Below are 22,525 nucleotides of genomic sequence, written 5' to 3'. Positions count from 1 at the left end.
TCGCAGTTCTAGAAGCATACCGAGAAAATTGAGCAGGAAACGGAAGTGACGTGCCAAAGTACCGGGGCCACAGCCGGGGAGTATGACAGGGAAAGGCCCGTGATAGCATTTGTATGTTAATAAAATAACTCGGAATACTGGAGTATGGTGACTTTACGAAGGAGGGTTGTCGGAATAGTGCCATGTTTAAATATCCAATCGTAAGTGAGCCAAAAAAGACAATGTATGCAGATTACAAAGATAACAGACAGGTTTAGATTAAGAGCTTTACCTAAAAACTAAGGGGCTTCGTTTAATCCCAAAATTGCCGCACTGGAGATCCCAAGATCTCCAAATTTCTAGATGTGGGATAGCGCCCGGGGTTTCTCTTTCGCTATCCTATCAAGCAGGAAGGCGGTACAAATTGTCAAGCCAGGAATGCATGAACACGCAGCAAAGTCCTCCCAACCCGTCTCAATGTATCTTCGAGCTTCTCTAGTGCTAAGTTTGCAAGCAAACGTCGATGGAATATTTTGCGATATTAAAACAAAAATAAACCCATCATTCGGTAACTGCTTCATCCAAAGCAAAATTTTATGCTCCCGCACATGTATTGAGTCCACTATAACTACTAATCGATAGGTACTACCATTGGCACTTACTCGCCGTAACCAGTTAGCGAGGTGTAGCATATAGCTCCTGTTTACATTGTGTGGTAGAGGGCATTTCTTGAGTTCCTCATTCTAATAATCACCTATCTTACAGGGCTCCTAGCTGAAGGTCCCAATAGCAATTCACTGTGAGCATCGGACGTGCTATGTAGCGACTTTGAGAGAGATTTAAATCATGAGTTGTCTATCGACGGCTACCGGTACGAGCAACTTTCCCAGAATATTATTATTATATTTTGAGTCATTTCTCTCGCAGCGTAGCTCAGGGCAATGCTGATACGTCATGGTGCAACTTATAAACCCGCTCGAATTCTGGATTCAATTTCCCGGGTGCTTGTCGCACTTTCTCTTGTACATGAAGTGAAAGTATTTTCAGATTCAGTATGGACAGACAGAAGTGTGTATACTCTAGAATGTAGTTGGTGCAATACGTTGGAGATAAGTTTAAGACGATCCACGGCACCTACTTGTAGGCTGTTTGCTGTCACGAGCTTCTCCAGCATAATGTAACCCATTTCGGCCGACAAAGATAAGTTAGAGCACCAATAATGTATAAATTACTATCGCTGACTTTGTATCTTATCAGCAGAGGTCTCCATTTCTTGGATTTCATCAGTGGGGTAACTCATTAGTGGGGTAACTCATTAGTGGGGTAACTACTGAGTCCTTTCCGACAAGTCGGCCGTTCCCGTTTAAAAGCCTTTGGAGACAATAATTTCCAGATTAGGTGTAGCGCATCGGGAATTCAACTTATCCGTAACTATTAAGTTATCAGAGTGAGCATTTGGAACTCGTTATTAATGGCTTTGACCACTCAAAGTAGTTGCGCAACTCAGTCTACCCCTCTTTCTGCAAGGAAGATTAGCCACAAGTCCTTTCAGATAAAGGCTCATCTCCAGGGTTTCCATCCTCTCAAATACATCATCGCAAAGTGGCTTGTCAATCTCCTACTCGTTTCTTCTCAATGAACTGGAATGTATCGGACCACAGCAAACAATTTGCTCGGTATCCGAAAGCTAGTCCAACATCCTTCGTTACAACAATGTCGACGAGCGGGAACAATGACGTCAAAAAGTCCAACGCCTCATAAGATACTACTAAATGTTGACATAGGCGAGGCCGTAAGTTTTGCCCCAGTTCTGTTTTGATTCATTCATTAAATGTCGATGAGTCAGTATGGAAATTATTCTTGTGGTCCGGACCTTGAAATTCTGCCAATGATCGACATTGCGAACATAGCATGCGGATTTCATGCGTAAGTGCAATTGTATCGGAACTCTAACGCAAAGCTAACACATAATCGTAGAGGTGATCCTATTGTTATGTCTGAGACTGTGCGATACTGCAAGAATCATAGTGTTCGGTGTGGTGCTCACCCGGGTCTGCCAGATGTTCAAGGCTTTGGTCGTCGCGAGATGAAATTGTCCCTCAAAGAATTCACGGAAATTACCGTGTATCAGATTGGCGCACTTAAAGGGTTTCTTGATCGTGAGAACATTCCTCTGAACCACGTCAAACCCCATGGAGTGCTATACGGTATGATGTGTCGTGACTATGAGATCGCGAAGGCTGTCATGAAGGGAATACCAGACGGTGTTCCTATCATTGGTCTTCCTAATACGAATATGGAGCATGCGGCGAGTGATTCAGGTACGCCTTTTATGGCGGAACTATACGGCGATGTGAAGTACACTAAGGATGGATATTTGTTGCTAGACCGAAAAAAAAAGCCATGGAAGATTGAAAACGTGAAGACACATGTCACTCAACAGCTTAATGATGAAGGGGTGACTTCGGTAGATGGATATTTTGTGCCGCTGCCTGTGAAGAATTACCCTGTTACAATCTGCTGCCATTCGGACTCTCCAGGATGTTTGGATATTATCAGGACCACGAGAGAGGTCATTGATGAATATAACCGACGATCTGGGACTCTAGATCCAAAATAGTTCAAGATATTAATTTACGGCCTTGGCGCAACATGAAGCTATTCTAAAATTCTCTTAGGAAAAACTGTGGAAAGACTCTAGCTACCCAACGAAAGCTTATATTGGAACTAAAGTTACACGATCACATAGCGCATATAACGACAGCCCCAGGTACATAATATACTGGCTTTTTCACCAATTAGTTCTATTGAACGTCAATTTGATCATCGATTCGGATCTTACCTAGTCAACCCAAGCCCTTAATATCCAAGTGTCTGCAAAGCTCACCTCAATACTAGTTTTGATCTATATACTTCTGAATAGAGCAAGGGGTCCGAAACTGCGAGTAGGACCGCATTTTTCTGAATCTATAATAGCACTAATTACTGCATCCAATAGCTACGATTGAAACAAAAAAAGAGCTTACTTTCCCAAGGTGTACGCGATGCTTAAAACGGGTCGAGAATCTGCGACTTCACTTGCAAATATGTAGATCATGCCTCATGAAAGTATATTCTTGTGCCGATCACCACTGTTTATACGAAAGAAGCCCTTATTGGTATCATCGTGGATCTTCATTTTCGTGCGAGGATCTGTTCAAACCACCACTTTGGTAATCAGAGACAGATCTTGACGATCAAAAAGGAGGCATGCTATCGAGATGCTGCGACATCTCTGTCACCCGGCAGTTAAATTTCTAGAAATCAGTAACATCACACTATTTCAGAGTCCCAAACCAATCATAGTCTCCCTATGCCCTCAAGTCATACATTAGCGACGGATCTTACTGCCAGAGGCACACGGGAAGGAAAAAGAAAGGCGAGGGGCCGCCCGTTCATAAGATGCCTTTCATCTATTTACTCGCGAGACAAACAGAAATAGATTACTTTCGCCAAGTACTTTCAGACCTGCTCGAGACTGTTTTGGTTCCATTTAAGGGAGTCATTATAAGACACGACCGAACCAAGAGGTAACAAGAAACTTACATTTTCACACACGCTGCGCTGAATATAGAGCTTCGAAATCGGTGATAGAAGCATTAGAGAACACCGTTACGGCAAAAAAGCCGACATGTAGGTCCCGTGGATTATCTTGGATTTATCCTCAACAGATAGGAATTATCAGGGGAGATGTAATCAACTATTCTCAAAACAGCTTTCAGGAAGTGAAGTCTACTCAGATCTATAAAAAACAATAATAGATTCGGAAACCACAAGACTAGATAGGCGTAAAAGACCCAGAAATCGCAATGAATGAGGCGGGCGACTACCACAAATTGGGTTCCCAAATGAATTGAATTAAAAACATCGACAACAAATCATCTGGAAGCTTCAGCATATTTAATAATTGAATTAACTAAGATATTAAATCATGCCGTGAAATATTCGAGTTTGTCAGTCAAATTCTATGTGAGGCTTGTAGTCGTGTGATGGGTACTGCCGAGCCGGAAGTCACAATCATTACAAACAGCCGGATTAACGCGCAAGACGAACGTAGGATCTAGGTGAACGATACATCCAATTTTTGATTCCAATATGTCGAGACATTGGTTGGAAAAGAAGAATTGACAGAAGCGAGTTTTTCCTTATAAACGCCGAAGCTAGGAGTTCGGAAGAAAATTCAAGGTGACTAAATCTCATCCCCATTTTCTTGGAATTTTCTGGCATAAGCCTCAAGACCAAAGCCCATAACATTGATGAAAGGCCACTGCACATTGTGCTGGAAGAACCGTGACCATATCAAGAGAGTCTCGATGCCAAGCTGTGAGCAATCCAATTGATCAACGCTCGTTGCGATCGATGAGACGTAGTAGTTACCGTATTCCTCCACATCGACTGATGTTCTATATTCGTGAATAATTCGGCGAACCCAATGCAGCATTCTAATCTCATTTTCCGACAGCGGTTCACAGGACTCTGTTTGCTGTATACTAGCTAGCCACTTCGCAAGAAAAACAGCACATTCAAAACTGGCAAGCGCGTGCCTTATACTCCAAGATAAGGCTTGGCTTCGAGCAACAAAGTCCACACCGAGTCGGACCGGAATACTCAAAGCGTGAACGGCATAAAGAAGCGCAGGAATCAAAGCAGGATCGCGTCCTAGTGTGGCTAAGTGGCTAAGTGAATGGGCGATCAATTCCGGGTTACGTGTTTCCAGTCGCCGATGGGGCCCGGTATTAAGATGAAGACGAACATATGCCAATCCAAGAAGCGCGCTTGAGGTGAAAGATACAAGTCCGTCCTCATTTCGAGGATCCAGAGTCGATTCTGGAATTGCTTGCCAAATTGAAGTCCATTTTCGCAGCGCGTCCCTGTAGTCTTAGTTAGTTTCTAACAAACCTTGATAAAAGACCTGGACTTACTCAATTTCTTCATATCCATTCACTGATGAACCTTCGACTTTGAGCTCAGACAACTCACGTAGGAGATCAATTTGCTGGATGAGTCCATGTAATATCATGTAACTACCTAGCGATGTAAGAACGGGCATTTCAGAGGAGTCCCGCCGATTACGCAAAAGCAGGGATAAGGCTTCTTTGTAAGACATCTGCGGTATAGACATTGAATGTCGGACTTTCCACTCTTTCTCTGTTGCACAACCCCATTCCGCTGAAGCACAGGGAAGTCGAAGCAGTATATTACTTGCCATCACGGCTGGTGGATGATTGTATGCGAGGCCCAATGTGTGGACAAAACAATAAGCAACAAGTTGGGCTCGGCGGCAACATTCAGCCCTGGCCCAATCCGCCCAAGTATCAGAATTTGGGCTGCTATTGGCTTCCCGCATGCCGAGCCTTCCTAAGCACTCGATGACCACATTTCTTAGTCTTGTAGATTCCTGTACAAGGCCAGGTGATTCCCAGGCAGAATAAGCCATTAATGCCAATGATGACCGTAGAATACTCACCAATGCATTCTGACGGGACAGCTCCGCTTTCGAACAATCTTGCCCGTGATCTGCTGCGGGAATCGAGGATGAAATTGAGCGGGTGATAGACCTTTCAATGGATGGAAGTCCACAATTCATAGGTCTCTGCAGATGTAAGGTACGAGTAGTCGATTCACTTTCGATGTTCCCAATTTTGTCCAAGACTAATGCTTGACCGGCATAGAATAATCTTTCCGCCACTCGGTGTTCGAATCTGTATTGTGCTCCCATGGATGAATAGCCGAGAATTTCCTCGAGAGATAACTCCTGGAAGCTTGTTGTGGGCAAGTGGATAAAAGGCATCTGAGGGTGGAATGTTTCCCAAAATGAAGTCAGGTACCGAGTCAATGCATGACGAGAGGGTAGAATGAAATTAGGAATTTTTTCTCGACATATAGATAGTAGAAACACAATATGCGAATGTCGCGTTTGCGAGATGTTAAAAAATGGACCAGGTGACCGAGGATGGTGTGGCGAGTGGAAATCTGTTACAGTTGCAAGGCTAGAGTCACCTAAGGGAGCGGATGGAAGCCAAGATCGAAAAGGGGTTCCAGGGTGACGATCAGCAGCTTGGTGAGCAGAATCAAACTCTACCTCGCTATTCGATCGGTTGTGATACTCAGAAGTGTGCTCTTCTGAAATATGATTGATCTCATCGGAGTCAAAATCGAGATACGTTTCCAGCAACCCAGCAGAGTCCATGAAATTTGTGATCTCTTGGAGATGCAAAAGTCCGTCGTCGAATATTTCACCAAAAACGCCTATAGGAAATGATTAACCGCTATACAGTACAAACAGGGGAACTAACGAACGAAAGTTCATGGATCTATTCGTACCATTACCAGTGTTATTCAAAGATTCTGTAAAGCCAGATGTGTCGATTACTTCATCTGGATTGAGCTCATACCTTTCAAGTGGTTTGTGATATTGAGAATTCTGAGAATTTTGAGCTAAAGGAGACTGTGGTTGGTTCTCGCATTGTGACTTGGGGTAGGTGGCATTGGGGCTTGGAAATGTGCGGCGTAGATGCTCTGGACGCGGCAACGGTCGATTTTCTGCACTTCCGATCGCATGGTCTTCCCTTCCTCCGCTATGGGCTATCATGAGATGACGTTTCAAAAGATCTTTTCGAGAGAAAGAAGAGCCGCATTGACATGAGTAGGGCCTTTCTTTAGTGTCTGTTCAAGCAATCAGCTGATTTCGTCTCTTTCCTTCCTTAAATGTAACTGACGAGTGCGAGCATGGCGCTGCAGATGCTCGGCGCGTTTGAAGCGCCGTGTACAGCGAGGGCAGGCAAAGGACTTTTCATCATTTGGCTGGTTTTCAAAAGTGGAAAAGGATGAAAACATGGTCTCGTAAGTGGCTTTGTTTTATTATGTAGTTCTGATTGGTTCCATTTGAGGGGTCATGTATCTCAGCAGAAAAGGAAATGTCGATTTTAAAGCCAACCACCGAGAATCAAGCTTGGTCTAGGAAAAGGTTCGATTTGTCAGCCTTAGATTTCTTAGTGCGCTGATAAAAGCGATCACATGATACCCACTTTGAATAATGATATAACAGTGAGAGAAGCCTATGAGTGGGGGTAAATTCTCCGAACTTTCCCGCAATTTCCGTAATTTCCCTATCGTCTCACATATCTGTCGTATTAACTTAATTAGGCCCAAATGCTAGGAAACGAAGGACTTGCCTTGCTATAACTCAAAGGCCTGATTCGTACTATGTTTAAACTGGTATATTTGCGCTAGAGGCCAACCTTCTGTTGCAGAAGGCCAATTGAGCAAGGCTATCTCAGGCGCTAGTCGTGAATTGGGGCGCCTCATATTTCTCTAAAACAGCGCCAAAGAAGGATTTACACAGAATGCCCAAGTTACGACCCCTGTATCCACCGTCTATTTGAGGGGTCGCGACTTACTGATGGGCCACCGAGAGCCAACGAACTGAAGGTAGCACGTGATCGGAAGTGGGAGCCATTTCTGGCCACTTATTCACCGTCCCGATCTATACCGGCTATGATTCTAACGGCCGTTAGAATCCTAGAATAGTAGCTAAAGAACTCATTTAACGTACGTTAAAAACTCAGGTCATAGAAAAAAGCCTTCACTATAAGTCAAACGCCCTAAGAAATAGAATGAAATTACGAACAAATACACAGAAAATTTCCCTGAATGTGTATAATTTATACATAAGGGAGCAAGTTACATTTTATACCTATTTGTCCTGTTTGTGGACCATAAAGGTCACCGGCGGGTGACTACCAGGTTTAGTCTTCCATCTCAAACCAGGTAAGGGAGGAGAACACTACAAGAATTCTGGACTGTCGTTGTATTTAGACGACCTCTCCGGTAGAGATTGATAAGGGCCGCCCAGGGACAAAAGGTCCGGCCCACGGCCCATCGACACCTAATTTGGCTTAATATCTGCCTAATTTGCTTATTAATTGCTCTTATTTGCCTCTGTTTCATGTACGTACGGTATAAGTATTGTTTTATAGCTACTGAAATGGGGATGGCTCGATGGCTGTCTGGCAACGCAGACTGGACAACAACAACCAATAGATAACACATCAACAACCAACACGTAGTGTAGGTCGTCCTAGCGGAGATCACAAGTGTCCTTGGTGAGGCCGTGAAGTCGTACGGGTTGGATCGTGGGACCGTACGGGCAACCCTGAACGCAGCAATCCTAAACGAGGCCGTACGGTTTTCCGACTGAGGCCATATGAAATGTACTTAATACGGCATCATGAATCAAAGAATTTGGTGCCAACTGGAATGAATTGGGTAGATGCTGCTGTATTGTCCCCCTTCTCATGTAGAAGCCATTTCTTACAACCAAGATATTCGTCACACCAAAGGCCGCAACTGTACTCATTATGTCATGCGTTCCACCACTACACTACCTATTAAGATAGTTAGGTTTTATCTTTGCTTCTAAACTATTTAATACTACTGTTATAGGTAGTTGATTAAATGGTTAATAAGGGACATCCTTAATCGAAGATATGGCGAAGGGCGGTGGCTGAAAAAGTAGGTAACGTGACCGTAAGTGGCCAAGTATATGGTCCTATTATCATCATCCTACACAAATACATGAACAGCTAGAAATGGGCCCAGGATATGAAAATGAAGAAAATCTAGCTCGTACATTACATAGGTTGATAAATTCAATGTGTCAGGGGCAATCTCTTTACGTTGAGTTGTCTGCAGAAAGTCCCATTAAGCAGTATGGTTACGTAGTGCCTGCCTCTAAAGGAAAACTTAGTCCAACAAGATCACTAGTCACTTCCCGCAGGGACTTGTGACCAAATATTATAGAGAAACAGTGTAAGTCCTTCAGGGAGATAGAACTCCTGGTCTTCTTCAGAATCAAGTAACGATTCTCGTTTCTCTTGTTGTATCTCCCGCACCCTCTTCCCAATCTCCTCCGCACTTGGTGAACCGGGATGTTGGAAGTTATATCATATGACCAGGAATGACCGCGCAAAGTAGTCAAGTAGAAAACTCTATTCTTTGGAGAACGTTCCCTTTCTAAATAACACTACACGAAGGTACTGTAGGAGGGAAGCCTTGTTGGTTTTTATGATATTTCAAACCCCAAGAGCGAGTTTCCGATCTGTGGCCGTACTTATAACCCTTTTTAGAGGGAATTTAGGTCTTCGGTGTCAAAGTGACGCTGTGCTAGCTTTAGTCGGGCGTCGAAATGAAGATCTAGCATAAGGCTGTGAAGGTTCGAAAATTCTCCGAGAGCTTTGTACGTTTCATACTCTACTTGAATGTCCATTGTCCTTTTAATTTGAAGGTGTAGTTCTTCTAAGTTTGGACATTGAGTAACCAGCTGGAAGATGCCAGAAACATCGAGTCTGGGGTATTGCGAATGAGCCAGACCAGACGATCCCATAATGAGTCCCTCCAATGGTGGGCTATGCTGTTCGATCATTTGATGTAAATTTTGAATGCTACGAAGACTGTGGAGACTTAGATACTTTACGGGTCGAAATGCTCTTATGGCGGCTATTGAATTGTCATGATCAGATTTGAGATGCATCTAGGGCTGACCTATGGGATTCGGGTCGATGAAGAGTCGCGCGAGATCGGGGAAAAGTCCAGCGATTTTTACCAAATTTACCGGATCACAGGTATCTTCAAAGCTGAGTATTCGACGGTTAGAAAGATCGCCAATAGCTGCCAACTTGAAAAGAATATCTTTATATATTCTGACACCAGAGATCTCAATTGATTACAGTTGAGATGTTTGCTTGTGTGGGCAAGCATTGATCGGGCCTTGCCATTCTTCTTTTAGCCGAGCAAGTGGGAATCCAGAGTTGTCAATTTGGCCCTTTATGTCAAGATGCTTCAATCCTGGAGCGGTAACGAGGAAAGATAGCATCTCGTTAAGGTCTTCGCGTGTAGCTAATCAGTTCTTGCTGTGGATGAAGTTCATAGCGATAGTTGGAGAACATTAATACCGAATTGTAGTTCTTCTAAGCCACGTGGCGGCAGAGCTGTTTTCTGGCTTCTGTATGGAGCACACTGTATCCCACCCCCTGTTGCCAGGTAATATTGAGGCCAAAATTTGGATGATGACGAGATAAAGCTTGTTACAATTCACACGTGAATTCGTTGTTCGTGATAAAGTCAAGCTGCTCTAGGTGATCCAGGCAAGTAATGAGAGACTCGGCCGGTGTCCAGCTTCTGTCTTGATGAAATCTACTAGGGTTATTTACCAGGACACTTATGTCCGGACACAGATTACAAATGGTCAACCAATACTCCAGAAAGCCATTTCTCGTGGCCGGCTCTCTGTCGGTTCTCAGATTGGCTGCCCAAGGCTCTAACTTCCACTGGAAAGCTTCTGCCTCCTTCCCGATGCTTTGTTGAGACATACAATATATAGTTTCTGAGTTTAATCTATGAAGTGGCGTCCTTGGGGATTCTTTGTCACTTCCGAGACGGCGGCCGGCAGGCTTTGTATAATTCAGAATTTGGGTGTGAGATTTTGGTAGAGAAGGGGGCCGCCGCTTCGTAACAGACGTTGACCCGGCTCAGGGACGACAGATCTGCGCGTGGGCCGCGTTGAGGGCCTTGAGATCATGGTCATAAGCATCCCAGCCAAACTGGAAGGTAAGCAATTTGTGCGTCTAGCGATGTACATAAAGGCATATCTGCTCAAGATTTCATTTGGAATGCGATCCATTGTTTTTGACGTTGTGAGAGCTTTGAAGATTCGGGGACTTCCATTTTTCTTGTTTCGACGGACAAATGTCCTGAAATGGCATGCAAGATGCCGACTATTGGGCTGCCTGGCGCGGTGTGGGGCCAAAAGGCCAAGGTTAGGCCTCCTCCCGCCCGACCGATCATTCAACGTTTCGAGGATTTTCGCGATGATTACGATTTTCGGCTTAGTGGGTATCTAACGCATCTTATTTCAGTATTAGTTGCGAAAGAACACGCTTGGCCAGCGCTCTAGATTCCGGTCAACATATATAAATCGCCATAACCTCCATTAAAGAATGCTTCTCAATTTGTTCAGAATCTAGAGACAGCCAAATTACCGAGTAGTCTGTCCCTAAACCATGGCGTTTACAACTGTTGCAATTATTCTTCTCTTTCTACTTTCAGCTTGCAGTCACGGAAGTGTTCTTAACAAAAAGCATGCCATCGTCAAATTGGACAATGGAGTGCGCTTTCAGGGAGCATTGGCTGGCAGTATTGAGTCGTTCCTCGACATACGCTTCGCACAAGATACCGGCGGCAGTAAGCGTTTTGCACCTCCCGAACCATACAGCTATCCGCATGGCTCAGTGATAAATGCCACTCGGCCTGGTGCAGCTTGCCCCCAGCAAAAGGTTCCCCTCCAGAGACTCGCTCTTTTTGACAATGTTACCCAAATTTCAGAAGACTGCCTAAATCTACGTGTCGACCGACCGGCCAATACATCAAGCACATCCAAGCTTCCTGTCATGGCCTATATCTATGGTGGTGGAGATTCCATCGGCCAGATTTATGATTCAATATACGAACCAGGCCCCTTGATCTCTAACGCCGTTCAACAGGGGTTCCCTGTACTTTATGTGGCTATGAACTACCGCGTTGGCGTATTTGGCTTTGCTGCTTCATTGGCTTTGAACGCAACGGACTCTCTTAACGTCGGCCTACTTGATCAGCGGCTCGGTCTATATTGGGTGCAGCAACACATTTCGGCTTTCGGTGGTGACCCTGATAATGTCACTATCTTTGGAGAGAGTGATGGAGCTACTGGAGTTGGCCTTCAGATAACCGCATATGGCGGTGATATCCAGAAACCCCCATTTAAAAGGGCTATCATGCAATCAGGCACCCCCGCTTCAGACTTAGGCACTGCCAGCAATATATCTGCAGTCCGAACGAGTGAACTTATAAAGAAAGTCAACTGCACATCGTCCACCAGTGAGGCCGAGTTTGCTTGCCTGCGAAAGATGCCACTTAATATATTGCTGTCAGCTGCAGTTGAATACGAATTTAGCGTTACTAGTCTTGGGTTTGATGCCTTTATACCGACCTCTCCGTCGACCTTTATTCCTGACAGCCCTTCAAGGCTTTTAACCACTGGTCGGTTTGCTCGTGATATTGACATTATAGTTGGCTGGACTGAAGACGATCAGTCATTTTTCACGCCATCCACGCTAAACTCGACCACAGATCTTATTGAATTCATTTACTCGCAGTTTCCAGCCTTTTCAGAAAGGAACGTCCAAAAAGTTCTTTCTCTGTACCCAATTACCTCTTTCTTTGGCATGCCTGCAAAGAACATTTCAGCCCAGTACTTCCGTGCAAGCCGAATGATTCGAGACGCACAGGATTCTTGCCCAAGTCTGCATATGGTGCAAATGAATCATAAATATTCAGACGAGAAGACCTCGAATTATCTCTACGTCCTGAATCAGACCCTCTTTGCTCCACTGTTCGCTGAGGCGGGAACCCCATATCTCGGAGTTCCACATTTCAGTGATATTCCTTATGTCTTTAATCTGGCGAAGACCAGGTACTCTTCCATAGCCTCACCAACGGACATAAAACTTTCTACAAAAATGAGCAGCAGCTGGGCTTCCTTCGCTGCTTTTGGAGAACCTTCTCGAAGACATGGGACAATTTTCAATTGGTACGACGCCATGGATCAAAGTTCGCAGGGTCAATATAACCTTCGAGTCATCGGCGGCCCTAACGAAGGCGCTGAAGCCATTGGACATGGCAAGAAGTTCTATGAAGAATTGGCTAGGAGATGTGACTTTTGGAATTCTGTGGAAGTACTTCGAGAAATGGCCGTTTAATGGATGGTGTTATAACTCCTGTGTCATCAATCTAGCACGAAGAAGGATTAGAGATCTTTTCTTGAGTTAATAATGTGCATAGACTTTGAACCTAACTAGGCCTCGGCATGGTACGGTTCCGGTTCCAACACCTAGAACCGCACACCGCACCTTATTTTTTGCGGCTCCAAAACTTTAGAACCGCAGGTGCATTATTCTACCAAGAATTTCTTTTTACAGATCGATAAATTGATAAGTCATTTGAAGTTTTTACTGTCATTAGCCGCTGTTTTGGTCATCACATTGACAACCATTAACTCTCAATTCAATTGAGAGGAAATCATTTGAAATTCGCTTGTATCGCAGATATTAAATATCAAGAATTATAGGTTTTTTTATAGCTTCCAAGATTCTTATAATGAGATATTACCTTAAAGGTGGCTAGTGTGGTGTATTGTTCGCAGTGAATTGGGGACTCTGCCCCTGTTCACCTCATGTCGAGAATCTACATCTCTCTCTTTTCTTCCTTACTCCTCATATGTACAAAGTAGGAAGTACATATAGATTTTCATATAAACAGTATATCACTATCTTCACTAATACCTCTTTCCATAAGTATAGTTTGAACGTATGTTTAATGAGCCCTTAAAGCTACGGCACTAGGTTTCTGATAGCCGTTAGAAATGTAGAATATAGGTTAATAAGCTATAGCATTGGCTTTTCTAACGACTGTTAAAAAAGGGGGGTTAGGAGATACCGTCTATAGCACTAAAATCCTAACGGCCGTCAGAAAATGTATTTATTCAGCTACACTATCAGGTTTTAAATCGCTATAATGTTAAATCGTACAAGTATACTGCAGTTCCTTTTGCGGCTCTCGCGGTTCTCACCGCGAAGAACCGTAGTATATTAGGGCTTTGGAGCAAGAAGTGGTAGACCTACGCGCTGCAAACTATACAAAGAAGAGATAAAAATTCATTGTCCTGAAATCAAATACAACGCGAAGAGGACTGGTTTGTTCATGAAGCCCATGAGCAGGGTATTGGTCTTCCGGATGAGATAGAAGTTGGTGGGGTATCCTCCGCAACACCTACCCAGAGGGCTTCAGCGACCGGTGATCAGACCAATAAACGTCAATATGCAAGCTAATAATTGTCTAGATAGGAATTAAATTGAATACAAAGGTGCTTAGGTTGTTCAGAAGCTTCATGAATATAGAATACGTGGATGGGGTGGCGGGTTTGGTGGGAAATACGTTACCTTCCATGGCGAAGCGGCTTCTGCTCCTGAATCAATTCATACACAAATTAAAGCTATCCAGGCTTTATGCGACCAGTACGAGCCTGATAATATCTACAATATGGATGAAACTGGGCTTTTCTGACGCCTTATGCGAATTGGTGGCCTTGCATCTAAAGGCTGGGCTGGTCAGAAGAAGAATAAAACACGAATAAAACACGTGTTGCCGTGGTGACTGCATGTAATGCGACCGGCAAAGACCGCATATCTTTTTGGTTACTAGGCAGAGTGCTCAGACACAGCGCGCGTTGCGTGGAGTCAATATGGCCTCAATTGGCTGTATTTGGAAGTGGAATGATACGGCATGGATGAAATATGATGTCATGGTACAATGGCTTCGTAAATTTTTACCTATGAATTGGTAGGTAAAGGCGTACATTCTTCTTATTAAAGTAGACTGCGCCAAAACCCGCGCCAACCTGAACCTAATCCAACCCGAACCCGCATAACCCAACCCGCGTAGCCTATAAATAAATTATGCAAAAAAAAAAACGTATGTTCTAAGGTCGTAATAGCACTATAACCCCAGATATATTAGTATTCATAGAAAGACTTATGTACACGGAATGGATACTGGGGAAATCATATCGCTAGGAACTGCTCGGTTGTTGCTGAAATTGAGACTGGGCACTGATGGTTACCCCTGAGCCATACGGTTGAATTTCAATCTACAATCCTTGCTTGTTGGTTTGTGATGAATCGTGTGGTGGTTGTTGACTGGCGATGGTTGGTACTGGTAATAGCGCGGTGTTACACTGTAAGACGAAGTGTGATAATGAGTTGGTGATTCTTTCCAGGGTCGAGATCCCGCTAACTAATGAAGGACGGTAGGTGTCACGTGCGCTTACGTACACGAAGGGTAACATGCGGCCAACTGCACCCATCAAAATAATTCACTAATTTCGAACCCCTGTAACCATCTCTTAAAATTGTTAGATGGACTTGAAGCTGGGGAAAATCAATGATGGACCACTGAATTGAAACTTGTTAAATCTTGGGCCATGAAAACCGATGGGAGCCTCATTGTAATGAAACAACTATGTGGTTGTAATCAAATCACTCGGGAAACCCTAGGCCCATACTAACGGATGCTTAGTCACTTGTTATGAATTTGATGACAACCACCTCGTGGGATACAACTTTGCGGGGAGAGGAATCTGGACGAGACCGATGTCTCAGATACCTACCTCACTTAGGAAAACGGTAGCGGCATGTGTCGGGATGACTAAGCAAGACAGACCAATCCGGGCCCGTTGACATAGATTTCGCTAGCGGGCTGGAAACCCGTTTCCGGCACTATATTACATGGATGGTATGTGCGTTTCATACATCATTCTTCGTATAGCTGCTTTGTGCAGAGAAAGATGGCGAACGCAGATACATGCTGAAGGTTCAGAATGCAAGAAAAATGGTTTCAATCTGTTTTGGAATGTCTAGACATGCAAGCAGCCGTGGGGTATTGAGCGAAGCCATGAAATGGGGATGACATTGTCTTTTTGTCGTCGCCGTTTTAAGGATGTACAAATATATAAAATCGCATCATCCATCGCTACCTCTCCTTTGTTTTTATCATCCCCGCACTTTCCATTATTTTCAAATCCTTCTTCGTCAGGTCGCCAACTTACAAAATGAAATCTTGTTATCTTGCTCTTGGAGTCGCTGCCGGCATTGCTCAGGCTAACCCTATGGCCAAGCGTGCTGTCACTGATGCCGACATCCTCAACTATGCTTTGACCCTCGAACACCTTGAGGCAACTTTCTATGCTGAGGGTCTCCAGAACTATACCCAAGCCGACTTCGTCAATGCTGGATATGATGCTCCCTTCTATGACAACCTTATGAAGGTTGCCTCTGATGAGAAAACACACGTTAGCTTTTTGACTGGCGCTCTTGAAGGTATTTTCGTCCTTTAATAGGTAACTTACAAAGGTAGTTAGAACTAATATGCGAATAGCCGCCGGTGCTCCCGCCACCGCTGCTTGCACCTACGACTTCCCGGCTACCGATGTGGATAGCTTCCTAGCTCTCGCTAACGTTCTTGAGGGAGTGGGTGTTAGTGCCTACCTCGGAGCCGCTGCATCTATCGCCAATAAGGAGTATCTCACAGATGCTGGCTCTATCCTAACCGTTGAAGCCCGCCATAGCTCTTATCTTCGTGCTGTTGTAGGAGAAGTCCCTTTCCCTCAGCCATTCGATAACCCTCTTGATTTCGATGAGGTCTACACACTCGCGTCTGCTTTCATTGTGTCTTGCCCTAGTAGTAACCCGACCCTACCCGTTAAGGCTTTCCCTTCTCTGACAGCTACCTCTGATGGTACAATCGAGGCTGGTTCTATGGTCTCCCTTACCCCTGGTCAGAGCTTTACCGCTAGTGGGCCTATCTATGCTGCTTTTATAACCGTCACGGGTCCAGTCTGGGCCACCATCACTCCTAACAACGACGGCTATTCAGTGACTATCCCTAATGGAATTGCTGGACAGAGCTACGTCGTCCTCACTTCTAGCAAAGACAAAGTGTCCGACGATACCGTCCTCGCGGGCCCTGCAATTATCGAGGTAAGTTAAGAATAGCCACTCCCACTTGATACTTCGCATAGCTCTATGTATACCTTCCCTGTGTTATTCATTTGCTGACCTGTCATTTTTAATTTATCAGATTGGTGCTAAGAACGGCCGGCTGTCCACTGATTGCACTACTGGCAGCAATGGCACCACTACTGGCAGCAATGGCACCACTACTGGCAGCAATGGCACCACTACTGGCTCCCTTCCTGGCCATTCCACTGTCCCCGGCCAGGGTGGACAGACAGCCACTGGTGGCCAAACTACCCAATATGGTCAGGCTTCTACTCCTAGTTCGGGTCTCCTCTTCACTGGTGCCGCCTCAAACGTTCAGCCCACTGTTGGTCTGCTTGCAGTTATGGGTGTTCTGGCTTTCCTGTAAAGGACCGAGGATGCCTACGAGCGAAGCTTCAATTACCTATCGATCTCATTTGCTCGCTCATGTTTTCTCTCTCTGATGTGTTTCTGTTGGTTTTTTCGAAATTCTGTTGCTTTGTTCTCTGATTCCGAGGCTTTACTTATACTATAAAAGACGAATACTACGGAACTAAATTTCCACCTCGGAAGACCATGTGAGCTTTACGGCTAAAATCACTTATAAAAAGCAAAGAAAATATCAATCAATAGTGCGCTACCGGCGGGCGCATAGCTCACTCAATAGTACCTTAGGACTGAATGGTTCTTGTCACCAGTGTGCGTGCTGTCACAAATGAGTATAGGTAGTTTGTCTATATTGTTTCTAGAGGTCTCTCTACACAAGTGTTTTTTGACATCTAATTATGGGTGTTCATGTGGTCTCAGGTAGGCTGGGTTGTGCAGAAGCCTACTTATTGTTATCACTATTATTAGGCTGTAGAAGCTCCTCCTTCTCCTTCTCCTCCTCCTCCTCCTCTTCTTTTTCTTATTATATACCCTATTTCTTATTATCACTAATTATATTTAGCTCAAACTAATTAGGTATATGCTCTAAGTCTTCCTCCTTACCCGCTTCGATTTTATTAAGAGTAAAAAACTCTTTTAAAAAATTAAAAGAGTCTTCCTGTAGGTCGAACTTTAATATATAAAGATTTATTATTAATTCCTTGATTATTGTGCTGTTTGAACGTCCTCGGCGATAATAATAGATATCCCGAGTAGTATTAAATAGTTATTTAACGCCAGCAATAATTATTAAGACTAAAAGGATATCCTAGGTAAGAGTTATAATAGCTAGAAAGCGGTATTAATTCTCCCTCTAAAATAGGCGGGGTAAGATATTGTCGGCCGGCGGAGGGTAGGCGGATACCACGATGGCTTTATCGTGGCGCAGGGTAAGCTTTTGCAGATGCTTCTCCACCACAGATCGTAGGACTATCGAACCAAGGAAGGGCTTGATTGGATAAAAGCAAAAAGAAGAAGAATAAGATAGAGTGCAAAGGGCTTATGCTTCACGTGATTTGAGGACACACTCACTAGAGTCAACTATGAAATGCACGTCACCTGGCGACCTTGCAGTTCCTGGGAGCGTGCCGGCCCATCACAAAGCTGCAGACCTCGAAAAACAGTGCTTTCAGACATCAGAGCATTCTGTGCTAGATTATGTTAAGGGCATAAATTATCTTGAATAGAAATATGGGGGAAAGCCGCCGGTACAGGTGAACGCTCTCATAGCGAAGTAGTCGTGCCAAGGGAGCCCTTACCTCGATGAGAACATTGGTTGGGCTCAATTCCTGGGAAGGCGCTTATCTTAGCCTAAACAGCACCGCCAGCTTTCTTGATTTGAGATATGTGGGTACTTAATAATAAGCTCTGGAGCTGGAACGCAGCCTTAAGAAGTTTGCATAATTACTCCTTTAAGAATGCAATTATGACCAGAGCTGTTCCGCATAGGTACGGAAATTCTTGCTCAGAGGAACCTACTGGGACAATTTGGTCTCCAAAGATAGATTATTTAATATTTGTGCGTCAACCCTACTCCGTCATGCATCAGACAAAGCTAGATTTTCCGTGAGCCTGGTACCTGGGCTCATAATCACATTCCCCGGAGATATTTCCCTGCATTCCAAATTCTTCTTCAAGTCCAGGATATTAACTTGAAAAAATTTACGGAATTTACATAATCAGGAAACTCCCGATCTCAAAGCTTGCTTAGACCCTGGCTTTAGAGACAGACTATGTTATTCTGACTTCTTCCCAGAAACACCACACAGCTTTACAAGATGATATGTTTTCGCCCTCTTATCGGGAATACATCCTCTCTTGTGGCCTTAATTTTACTTCTTTTATGTTTATTTGCCGGTAGCTCGCGCCAATTTCTGCCAAATGCAACAATTCTTAGGGTAGGTGGCTACGACAACGGCTTCAAGAGTTTATGCTAAGTTATATCTTTCTAGATAAATATATCGAAATTGTCCATCAAGGATGCTCCCGATTTCTTCAATGTATACTTGATGTCTTACTGCTTTGGGTTCGAAAAAGAATGTGTTGTGGACGATGCTTCAAATACAACGACAATCCAAAGTACGATCACTTCGTGCTCAGACCTAAACCCTTTGTTTCTCTTCGACCCCGGTCAAGCTATCCTTGAAGCAATTGCAGGCACTGATTCTAGGCTTGAAAACGGCTGGCCTAGCTATTTAAGCGACGACTTCATTGCTTTGACTCCTACCACCCAGGCTATGACCATTCTCTTCATACTAGGCACATGCGCTGTCGGCTTATCGGTTGTTCTTCGCCTTAGTACAGTCCGCTATATTTGGCAGCCTCAAGGCTCTCTGAGCCCTGTGGATGGAATTGAACCGCCATCTAGCTACCCAGGCTACCCTCGGCCAAGATCCTTTTCGGACATACCTCCATCCAAATTGCAACTGGTTAGCCTCATAGTAAGTGCCATATAATCCAAAAAAATTTCTTCTGCTGTTTGCTAACTTACAAAAAGTCTAGCACCCTTCTCCTCATTATTGCCTCGGTCATTGCGACTGTGATTTCCATGCAATTTGTTTCTTTGCTTTCCAAAAGCGGGAGCCCCAGAATATCAGCTGCATCTAACGGTAATTTTCTGGGAATAGCATGGACTGCTGTGGCGATTCAAGCTTTGCTCACGAGTGACGCGCTAGTTGCTCTACTTCGTTACCGAGCTCGGCATTGCCACTGTGACTGGGAAGAACTGCCTACAGCACCAGGGCCAGAAAACAAAAGGCGTTTTCCTGGATACGACTAAGAAGTCTGTAGTCAGGTGGTATGGAATGGGGTACACAACATTGGCTTTATTCCTTCTTATCTCTGATATTTTTATTTCCTTCTTCACCTTAGTATCCCTTATTTGATGCCTGGAAGACGATTGGCTTTGTTTGGCCGCGCATACGGAACGGCCAACTGCTCTGATTTCTGTTAGTACGGTCTATAATTTAGGCCGAGACTGTGCATAGACAAAATACACAGTGCTGAACACTAGTTATGATAATTATAGATACTATCTGCCTCGATCTTGTACAACTCCATACTAGCGCAGTATTATGTGAATTATATTATAATACCTTTCGATAAAAAGAGATAGGCTAAACCGCAAAACCATCAGCGTGTTTTACAACAGAAGAGACTCGATAAACAAACGAAGAGAGTGACATGTTGAAACTGAATTCGGTCAATCCTGTATCATTTGATATGACATTACTGTCAAGAAATGGAGGGTAAAGATGAACGAAATTGGTCAGGAAATTGGTCAAACGAGTGAGCTATGAAGGCCGCGAAATGCCAGTAATTTTGGTCAAAGTATTGAACCTACAAAACCACGAATGAGGCCTTGATTCCTGAGTTAATGGACTATGAGGACGACCTTTCTGTTTGGATGAAGAATCCGACATATCCTGCCCTTGACAATCTCAGCAAACGTGGAGATTCCATGAATCCTCACTACAGGCGCGTTTATCGTCTTTTGGAGCTTTTGATTCAAGGCGCCCTCGCTTCGAGTGACACGAACACAATGACCTACTTAGGGAGATTGTGGGACAAGAACGTTAAGGGTCGTTGGGACAACTTGTTGAAGTATAGAAAAATCGCCGCATTAATCAACGACGCAGACTGAAGTCCGAAGGGATATTTATACAGTCCAGATGATTGGTCAGAAAAATTATTATGCAATTCTGACCAGTACAATAAGGTCCTCGATGAGGACTATGAGAGCTCAGATCAAGTCTGCGGAGACCTTTGTCAGGAGGTGGAAACCAAGCGTAGTCTTCAGGATGAGAGCACGTTCTCACTTCGCAGAATTGATGACGCTGCACCAGATTTGGGGTCATCTGAAACAGTCTCCCGGGAGCCAACTTGGGGTAACTTCATCCCTCTTTGACAACGTAAGCAAAAAAAACATCTATCTCTGCGTAAATCGAGTTTTTGAAATCGTACCTCCACGCCAAGGGCCACGCCCACTCAACATTGCTCAATTCAATTAACTTCACGCGCTATCATTTGATACCAGTCTTGGGTGATTCTCGCTATAGTGGCGCCGTGGAATGACTGGCCACTCCTTTCAGGGGGCGCGGAAGCCGAGCCACGCAACATCAACGAACGCGTAATAAACGCTAATCACGATGCGAAGCGGCTACTAGAGCATACCTAGGGTCATACGGGTATCAAGGTCCCTCCGCCAGTGCTCCAATATGTCAAGGCTAGTCTGTGGGTATGTAGCTCATCAGGTCATCAGGTCGACGGTTGACCTGATGACCTGATGAGGTCAATTTGGTTATAACTGGTAATTACTAGTAAGCTACATAGTAATTTTAATATTTTCAAAAATGCCCATTTTGGTCATGTGACTATGCGAGCTCATCAGGTCGGAATTGGACCCACTATTTTGACCTGATGAGCTTTAAGTAGTTATTACTAGTAGTGACTAGATAAATTGACTTTTATTGTAAATTCCAAAAAATTGAGTGACCTGATAACCTAATAAGCTTTTACTTAGTATGACTAGTAGTGATTAGAAGGGTAAGGTTACCTCTTGTTAGTAGGCTAGCAATGTCTATAAATAAATTCTTTTCTAGTAAAGATAAATAGTTATATATCTAATAAGAGGTAAGCAAAAGCTAGCGTATTATTGGTAATAACTTCGATAAATATCGATAGATATTGAAAAATAATATCCCTACTAATTACTTTCTAAAGGATCTAGAATTTTATAAAGTAGTCAAAGTGTTAATTTTAATATTATCTTACTAGTTACTACTTAAAATATAGAGAATCCGGGGTAATCACGTGATAGTCTATACCTTAACTATCTTTATGGTGTTCACTTTCTTTTTCTTTTTTTTTTTCTCTTCCTCTCTTTTCTCCTTCCTTTATCTCCTAGCCTTCACCTACTAGTACGTCCTTATCCCTACCTATCCTTTATAATCCTCTATAACCCTATAATGTCTCCCTAGGCCTCTTATGACCTTAATATCGACTCCGAGAAGCGTCTAGTAACTCAAAAGTAAGAGATCTGAGAGATACGGAGAGATTATTCGGCCCGCTAGAGGGGAGAAAGTGAAAAATTATTTTGCAATACCTTAATTCTCACTTCTATCTTCACTAGTGCTTACTAGTTATGGATACTAACCCTAGCTATGATTCCCTTATAATTAGCGAGAACCATCTTTAACACAAAGTAACTGATTATAACCTATTATGCTATGACCCCCTTTATTATAATGGCACTATTAATTATAAGCTAGACTAAGCGAAACCAGTTATAACTTAAAGAGAAGAAGCATCTATAATAACCCTGATTTTCTATTACTAGTTATTGTTGGAATTTGGACCAATGCTACATTAGGTGAAGGTATCTTCTTATTCAACATAAGAAGAAGAAGAAGAAAAGAAAGAGATGCGAACATGATTTACCCCTCCAAACCGCT

General features: G+C 43.8%; 7 protein-coding genes across 7 annotated transcripts; 3 read left to right on the top strand and 4 right to left on the bottom strand.

Moving 5' to 3' along the window:
- Positions 1-1,810: 1,810 nt before the first annotated feature.
- Positions 1,811-2,599, top strand: N7443_009532 (uncharacterized protein; the record flags this gene model as incomplete). The annotated part of the gene is made up of 2 exons (XM_056889588.1): positions 1,811-1,905; positions 1,957-2,599. 2 exons carry the CDS (start codon positions 1,811-1,813, stop codon positions 2,597-2,599), a joined length of 738 nt encoding a protein of 245 aa, XP_056736079.1.
- Positions 2,600-4,207: 1,608 nt separating this feature from the next.
- N7443_009531 (uncharacterized protein) lies at positions 4,208-6,208 on the bottom strand (the record flags this gene model as incomplete). Its single annotated transcript, XM_056889587.1, has 2 exons — positions 4,208-4,889; positions 4,941-6,208. The coding sequence occupies 2 exons, from the start codon at positions 6,206-6,208 to the stop codon at positions 4,208-4,210; spliced, it is 1,950 nt and encodes a 649-aa protein (XP_056736078.1).
- Positions 6,209-8,734: 2,526 nt separating this feature from the next.
- Positions 8,735-9,550, bottom strand: N7443_009530 (uncharacterized protein; the record flags this gene model as incomplete). Its single annotated transcript, XM_056889586.1, has 2 exons — positions 8,735-9,033; positions 9,178-9,550. 2 exons carry the CDS (start codon positions 9,548-9,550, stop codon positions 8,735-8,737), a joined length of 672 nt encoding a protein of 223 aa, XP_056736077.1.
- On the bottom strand, positions 9,551-9,892 carry N7443_009529 (uncharacterized protein; the record flags this gene model as incomplete). The annotated part of the gene is made up of 2 exons (XM_056889585.1): positions 9,551-9,719; positions 9,747-9,892. 2 exons carry the CDS (start codon positions 9,890-9,892, stop codon positions 9,551-9,553), a joined length of 315 nt encoding a protein of 104 aa, XP_056736076.1.
- Positions 9,893-9,942: 50 nt separating this feature from the next.
- On the bottom strand, positions 9,943-10,388 carry N7443_009528 (maltose permease; the record flags this gene model as incomplete). The annotated part of the gene is given in 2 exon segments (XM_056889584.1): positions 9,943-10,099; positions 10,117-10,388. 2 exon segments carry the CDS (start codon positions 10,386-10,388, stop codon positions 9,943-9,945), a joined length of 429 nt encoding a protein of 142 aa, XP_056736075.1.
- Positions 10,389-11,078: 690 nt separating this feature from the next.
- On the top strand, positions 11,079-12,812 carry N7443_009527 (uncharacterized protein; the record flags this gene model as incomplete). The annotated part of the gene is made up of 1 exon (XM_056889583.1): positions 11,079-12,812. One exon carries the CDS (start codon positions 11,079-11,081, stop codon positions 12,810-12,812), a length of 1,734 nt encoding a protein of 577 aa, XP_056736074.1.
- A 2,906-nt stretch (positions 12,813-15,718) lies between these two features.
- N7443_009526 (ferritin-like domain-containing protein) lies at positions 15,719-17,034 on the top strand (the record flags this gene model as incomplete). The annotated part of the gene is made up of 3 exons (XM_056889582.1): positions 15,719-15,986; positions 16,045-16,646; positions 16,747-17,034. 3 exons carry the CDS (start codon positions 15,719-15,721, stop codon positions 17,032-17,034), a joined length of 1,158 nt encoding a protein of 385 aa, XP_056736073.1.
- Between the last annotated feature and the right edge of the window lie 5,491 nt (positions 17,035-22,525).

The sequence above is a fragment of the Penicillium atrosanguineum genome (assembly GCF_028827265.1).
Source record: "Penicillium atrosanguineum strain IBT 20685 chromosome Unknown utg000008l_segment0_segment0, whole genome shotgun sequence".
Classification (NCBI taxonomy): Eukaryota; Fungi; Ascomycota; class Eurotiomycetes; order Eurotiales; family Aspergillaceae; genus Penicillium; species Penicillium atrosanguineum.
This window is presented reverse-complemented; position numbering and strand designations above follow the sequence as displayed.